Consider the following 7709-nt stretch of genomic DNA (forward strand, 5'->3'; position numbering starts at 1 on the left):
ACGAGAAGTAGCATCACTGCATGCTTCCCCTCCTCTTCCTCTAGCTGAATGTCTTGGCTGTAGGCTGGAGGGCAAGTCAGACTGACAAGACGATCCCATGGCAAGACAGCTCTTTTTTAGGCAGGGCTGTCAGATCAGCTGGTTGGCCCATCAGACCCTACAGCCAGATCGCTGCCACATCCAAGGCATGATTAGCAGGCGCACAGGACCAAGGTGTCACCCCTTTTGGTGACAGTTGCGAAAGACCATCAGAGTGTAACGCAACCCTAACAGCATCAACTCATATGGAAGAAACATCTGTGGCTGCTACACATAGTCTTCTGAACCCATCCCAAGGGAACCAAATAAATACTGCCTTCTTTTCAGTGAAGCCGACCAGCAATACAGATGCCCCGTGTTCAGAGGAAATGAAAGGTTTGGAGAATGAAGGTCCATTTACCTCCTTTGTGTATGTTTATGTGTAGAACATTCAGGAGCCAAAATGGTGGTACTCATATTTAAAAATGCTGCTCCTGTATTTTCTGTTAGACTGGGCATGCCTAAAGCACAAGTCATGACCGTAAGTAATTACAGCAATACTTGTGAAGAAATAGGCAGGAGAACTTTGTGCTGAGCACTGCACAAAAACATAGCTCCCAAATCACTATTTTAATAGGTTTGTGTGGGTTTTTTGTGCTGGCGTGATTGCTGGATGACCATTGAGCGGGAAGAAATTGCCCTCCCTCTCTGAAAAAGTTACTGCAATTCTGATATTCTGTTCTTTCCCTTTCTAGGATGCCTTCGTGGAGTTGTATGGCAACAGTATGAGGCCTTTGTTCGATTTCTCCTGGATCTCTCTGAAGACTATCCTGAGTCTGGTTCTGGTGGGAGCTTGCATCACTCTTGGCGCTTATCTCGGACATAAGTAGAGTCACTCAGTTTATCGTGGATTACAAAAGTCTTTCAAAACAACAAAATAATATTTTTTTTTCTGTAGCACAATGATATTTTATGAGCAAAACAACTTCCCAGCTAAAGATTAAATCAGCTATTACTGCCAAAGGAAATATCATTTATTTTTACATTGCAGGAAAATTATTTATTAAAAGATATTTACATTTTAACCTGCTATTTTCAGAAACTCTGCAAGTTGTATCTATCATCACATCATGTTGTTATTCCTAACTTTAATGAGCTCCAAAGTATTTTAGGTTCTTTTTTTAATTAATGCAACTGGCTGGAGTATTTTATCTCTGAAGAGCAAATATGCTGACAAAGACCTACCTGCTTACATTTATGAGGGCAGTTACTTGAGCTGCTAAAGGCTGCGTAATTGTGTTGATTTTCCTTGCATTTTCCGGATGGCTGGGAGGGATCTGAAAGACAAGGTCAGCGTGAACAAAGTTCTCACCCTGTCCTGCTGGCAAGAACTGATGGCGTAAGCAATTCAACATGGTACATATGGGGGGTCGAGATGGCAACTTCTTGAAGGACACCTGGCTATGCCTACAGGAGAACAGTTGGAAATACGATTGCCTATGTCTTGTAAACATGCGTTTTCAAGTTACCAGTTGTGCCATCCCACCATAATCACAATACCCTAATACACGTCAACTCAAATACTTTTTTTTAATAGAAGTGTGAAGCTAAATCTTTGGGGCTTGCAGGAAATTGCCGTTCCAGTGATTTTCTCAGCATTAAAACGTTTTTTGCGGCTACTGACAGAGAACCATCAGGAGACCTTAAGTGCCTGCTTCGACAGAGCAGAGCTGGAGTCTGAAGACCTGACCTGTGTCCCACTTCAGTGGGCTCATATCTGCAACTAATCCTGTTTACTTACTGAGTTCCTCCAGGGGTTTGAAACCAATTAGATGCGGTCTCTAAATCCCTGAAAGTTGAAAAAGATCTTAATTTTATTTGGCAAGAAGCAGACCTCAACTGAGTTACAGATTAGCTCTGACTATCCTTGTTTATCAAACTGGACACCAAAATCAAGTTCATTTTCATAACAGGAAAAGAAAGTGAGCTTTATCCTCCTGCCCCTCGCCCTCAAAATTATTTCATGCCAATAATTTCCTAAGACTGCCTACAGAAGAAAAGACGATGAAGAAACTCCAAATCCTCTCTCTGGACAGAGACTCTTTGACACCTCGGTCGCGCAGGTGCCTGCTGTCGTTTCAAGTGAAAACAGGGTGGAGGGAAAGGGGGGGGTGAAGTCATCTGCTCATGTTACAAAATGCAACTCAAGTAAAATTAATGCAGAGTACTCAGTATGCAGTTTTATAAACAGACCTGTGTTCTGAAACCAGATGTATCAATGCATTTTAAAGCGGGGCTTTCCGTGCGCTCGGAGGGGGCCAGGAGCCTCGACAAAGCCGAAGTCTGAAGCGTGTCCCACGGGCTGCTCCGAGGCATGGAAATGCCCAGCTTCAAATGTTTAAGTCAAGCGCTCCTATTTTTTCTACGAAACTTTTGAAATCTGGGATTTGTGGGTAAATGGACATCCAGACATAAACAGAAAAGGTTGCAAAGCTCTGGATAAAATGTACCGTACAATACATAAGTGCTCTAAGGCTGAGAAAAATACAGTGAATAAACTGTAGATTCAACCTCAAGATTTCAGTCGGATAACTTTGTGGCATTATATGCAACATATCTCCATTAACTTGGGAATGTAATATGTTCAATGTTAAGGCTGTAGTTGATGTTGTGTCTTCAAAGCTGCTTTTTTGTTTGTTTGTTTTTTTAAGATTTGTACATCTCAGCATTTTTACTGCTATTTAGTTGTGGCACCTACACTTTGTATGAGCAAAGACGGAGCAAGCTTACATTTCAAATTTGAAATTACTTTTAATTTTATAGAAACATAGAAAGGAAATGTTTCTAAGAACACAAAAATGTGAACTGTGCTTGATTAAAGAAAAATGAAAAATCCCACCATCAAAGAAAAAGCACCTGCAATGTTTTCAGAGTGCTTCTGTCAGAAGTGGGCGTGCTCGTGTAGGGTCCGAATGAAAAATATTTTAAATGGGAGCAACCGAATATTGTGGATTGAGTGTGGGCTTTGGTTTTTTCAGCTTCCAAGCCGAATTCATCTGCAGCCAATTTCACAGCTGGAATTGGCTGGTATCGAGCTAATGTTTCATTTCACAATCTAGTCTTCATTTCAATTTGTGCCCATACGCCCATTAAAGTTCATAAACTATTAGACCTCAAATTGTTTCAATATTGTTTATTTTATTAAAGGTTTACAATGTCAAAAGTAGTAAAAGAGTAACTATCAGTTCCAGTGCTGCTATACTACTAGGATAATTTGAATGGGTTTTATTTTTAATACCTTCCAATGGCAAAAGTTTTTTAAAGCTGCTTTAGAAATAATATGAAGAAGACACATGATACACATTTAAATAAATACTGAGGATTTTGTGTTCTGTTGTGTCTACTCACTGGACTTCCCAGTGTATTAGTTAATACCAGGCAAAAAGAAGAGTCATGATGACTGTTGATGATTTTATTTTATTAAAGAGCTAATGGAGTTTTCCCATCCTGACTGCAGAATAGTACAGTATTGTGGCTGCATTAGGTATAATGATAGTTGATAATACATTTATTAAGAAACATATTAGAAACATTGAATGTACATAAAAGCTTGAACTTCTTTAATAAAATCCTCTCCTCTCACTCCTGCATTTCTTTTGCAATAATTCCTGTCTTTCCTATTCTTCATTACACTTTCACATAAGATTTTTTTTTCCCACAAAATGCCTTATAGACTTCCATGCTCCAGGACTATGCTTCAGTGAAAATCCATCCTCTGTCACTACGTATGCACACACAGCTGACCACTCCCAGCATATCCAAGTTGTAAAAGCAAAAAATAACAAAAGAGGGACACTTCCGAAGTTGGTTAGGTGTGGAAGATGAGAGGACCACAAAGGAAGAGGTCAAAAAGTGAAGGGAAACAAAGAGATCACTGAAATATCTCCTTGGTTAAAGAAAGAAGACTGTTACCTAGAATTTGTTCATCTCTCATCCTTTCCCTTGAAAAAGGATGATATACGGGCAGAGTAAAAGATTGCAGAGACCCCACAATTATTCTTCACTATAAAACTTTGATAATTCTGGAGGTAGTCTTCTGCAAAACAGGAAATCCGTAGGAATTGAAGAGAAATACTTGGTTTTGCTGTATTCAGTTTATTTGTCGTTCATTCTTTTTCACTGCATTTATTAAGAAAACAATGAAGGAAAATATTTTGTTTCTGAAAAAAAAATCTGTAAGATCACCTAAGATCTGTTATAGATCGGTAACTGAGGAACAGATGGAAAAACAAGAAAAAAATTCTGCAAGTTAAGTATTCTGAAATCAGAGCTGACACAGAGGGCATTTCTTAATAGAACAAGCACTGGACCCACCAGAGGAGTAATGGAGCTGTCAAGGTAACAGAGAATATACAGATAAGGAAGGGGGCTGGAAGATACGGAGAATGACGTTGGTATGTAAGAAAATCTCGAGTTTCATATGATGCAGGAGTTCACCCAAGATGGTCTGAAAATAACTTTTAACTAAAACCAGCTACAAATGTGTGCGTTACATGACTACAATTACTAAAAATTTTCAGTTACAAAATCATTTGTAAATTATTATAAAATTATCCAATCACTATAAAAGTTCATCGATTTGCTGTTGTGATTGGGGATTACACAGCCTGAGTAGGGTTGCACTAATAAGGAACAATTACGGGGGAAAAAAAAAAGTTTCTCTGAAACCAGATGTGCAAAGGAAACACGAAGGTGTTGCAGTTCAAAGAATACAGACCCAGTACCCCCAATCCTTGCATGCACGCAGTCTCCCCAGCTGAGGCAGTGGGAGCCAGCTATACCTAAGGACTGCATGCTTTGACCCTGAAGCATGACACTGTGCTTAGCTGTGCACCTGCACTCCACTTCACAAACCTAGAAGCCCCGTTGATTAAAAGTATAGTGAAGTAGCATGTTTAAAGTTTATCTTTTTTTTCCTCTCTCTGTCTTTAAACAAGCTAGCAAAATGATTCATTTGTATTATGAGTTTATGGCTCAGTACTATATGAAAAATTAAACATCTTTTGATTTATAACTATAAAAATTCTTTCTCATTGCAAAAGCCCAGCTTTGTTTTTCATTCCTATCTCTCTTTCAAACAAGGCTAAATACAAGGAAGACAAAAGAGCTAATTTAATCTGTATTTGGCTTAAATCACACTCCTATACTAAGTTAATGCAGCTTCATCACACAATGAAATCTTTTTCAAAAAGTTATACAGCATTATGAATTCCACACAAAAACTATATATTTTTATAATTTAAATAGCATATTTTTTCTTTTTCTCCTGAATATTTGAATTTTAATTATCACCAGCATAAATGTACATAAGCAGATATTGTTTATCCAGTACCTTTGGATGATGTATGTATGGTAATGTAGTTTGTCAGTTTATCACCATTTAATATGATTATGTTGTTCTTTGTCTTTAAAACGTTATACAACCATGCTGCCATTAAACCTTCCATGTCTGTCTAGTTAATATTGTGAAAAAATAATAAAGCACACTGTGAGTTACTTGTTTTGCATTTGCATTGTTTAGGATTTGTTGATAAAAAAACTACTCAAACAGTTTGAGTGTAATCCCATAAATGAAACATAATGTTTCTTTCCTGATAGTTCTATTGACATGTTCTGCTCAATATTGGCCAGTATTCGCCAGCCTTCCTCAAAGGCCTCTGTGCATCGAGATGCAACACCCAGGTTTGATAAGCTGCTGCTGTGTGAAATACAGTCCACAGCTGTACCACCCACTTTGGGACCCAAGGAGAGTGTCACCCATTCTGCGGTCCCATACATCTGATGTCTTGTGGAAAGTGCAGCGAGACTCTCCTATTTATTTGCTAAAACTACTTTCCGTCCTTGTAGAAAGGCGCTGGAAAAGCATATTAGCAAGTTTCAACAGGAGAAAAAGAAGTATTTTTGTTACTGCTGAAGGTTTGTTACAGTTTCCAGCAGGTATTTAGGTATTTTGCTTCTTAAAGGCTCATATTAACTGGCCCTCAAATCCCAGTTGTTGCCACATACCTTCTGTGGCTTTAGTTCATGTAGAACATAGCTAAATGAGCTCAGGTAATGAGTATTTAACTGCCCTAAGAATCTACCCAGCTTCTTGAGTGGGTTTTGCAGCCTAGCATGTGCGCTGTGCTGTCATGGAGGCACTTGTTGTGAGTGCCCGAAGTTAGTAGTTTAATGCCTTTCAAGGACAATTCAGACACATGTGCAAAACATCTACTCCTCTGTCTGTCCTGAAAACAGAGAAGGTGGAGGAAGTCAGCCTGAAACCGAAAGAAGAAGCCACAGCAGCAGAACACAACTAATAGACTCTGTCCTCTGGGCTCTGGGATTAAACCGTCCAGCAGAGAGCAAGGTTACTAAATCCTTTGCAAGGCAGAAGGTAAGCAAATTTGCAGTTCTGCAAGTACTGCCATTTCCCCCCCATTATTCTGTGAGACTGGAAAAAGAAGAAAAGGACTTGGAGGAAAGTAGCCTCAGCACTGTCTTTTTTCTCGCTAAAACCTAACAAAGGAAGATGGGATTAAATTTCCCTGGGGAGGCAACCCGAGTTCAGCAGAAACAGGTAAATTAGTTCAGTGATTTTCTTCCTTCTGCCTGGTCAGATGACTCGTTTTTCTACAAAGCTAACAGATTAGCACCCATGATTGAATGGGTGCTAATCCCATGACTTTACTACTGGGACCAAGCACAGTGGCCTTAATCCCATGACTTTACTACACCCATGACTTTACTACTGGGACCAAGCACAGTGAACAGAAGAGGTCTGGATAAAGACAAAATGAATGTTAGACCTGATAACTAAGGTGGGTTTCAGCTATCTGAAAATTAGGTAGGAGCACCTTTAAAACAAGTTTTGCTGGGCCAAAACCAGAAAGCTCCCTCCTCAAAATATACTCCAGTGGTTTCAAGCACTGTAAGTCTCCACAGAAGCTGCACTGCTGGCAATGCGCTGCAATCCCTCTGCGGCAGCAGGCTCTGAGTCCTGAGGTACCTATATCTCCTGCTTTTGTTCCCCTAGCTTATTAAATATTTAATGGCAGACTGCAAAGGATACAAAGTGAAATTTATTCCAGTATGAATGGCCAGGTAACAACTGCATGCCATTTAAGTTTCACATAACACCTGACCCTAAGAGGAGTTAGCCTTCTGCTTGTAAGTAACTTTTTGGTATCAAGAACTGCCTCTGAGGACATTTTACTCGGGACAAAAGACCAATTAGTCAAGATTTGTGCACTGCAAGAAACTGACTTGCACAGATGGACAAACAACAAAGCAGCTCTTGAAGCATCCCATCATAGTCCATAGTTTACCGCACCCCACTACAACTGAACGCAAGTACTGAAAATATTCAGAATGGCTCTCTAAAACCTCAAAGGGATAAATATGCAAGTCAGTAAAAACCATCAGTATCTAATTTTTTCAGAACTTCTCAAGGTGCAGGCACACTCCTTGCTACCCTGCCATATACTGAAAAATGTTTCTGGATTAGTTCAACCACATGATGCCTCTTCCTCTCCTATGGGGATACCTATTGTGGTACTAACCTGTGCAACTCATTTTAAATGTACTGAGTTGCCTCTTGGATATCCTGGAGAAATGTATTAGTGTGCCCTATTCTGCATGTGTCCTCCAGA

General features: G+C 39.5%; 1 protein-coding gene across 1 annotated transcript in view; it reads left to right on the forward strand.

Annotated features, from left to right (window-relative positions):
- BCL2 (BCL2 apoptosis regulator) overlaps positions 1–5554 on the forward strand; it is a 97108-nt gene extending 91554 nt beyond the window's left edge. Inside the window, exon 2 of the mRNA XM_075493961.1 lies at positions 774–5554. Within this exon, the coding sequence (XP_075350076.1) occupies positions 774–908 (135 nt within the window). The 3' untranslated portion in view covers positions 909–5554. The remainder of the gene's footprint in view (positions 1–773) is intronic.
- The last annotated feature ends 2155 nt before the right edge of the window (positions 5555–7709 follow it).

The sequence above is a fragment of the Mycteria americana genome, chromosome 2, assembly GCF_035582795.1.
Source record: "Mycteria americana isolate JAX WOST 10 ecotype Jacksonville Zoo and Gardens chromosome 2, USCA_MyAme_1.0, whole genome shotgun sequence".
NCBI lineage: Eukaryota > Metazoa > Chordata > Aves > Ciconiiformes > Ciconiidae > Mycteria > Mycteria americana.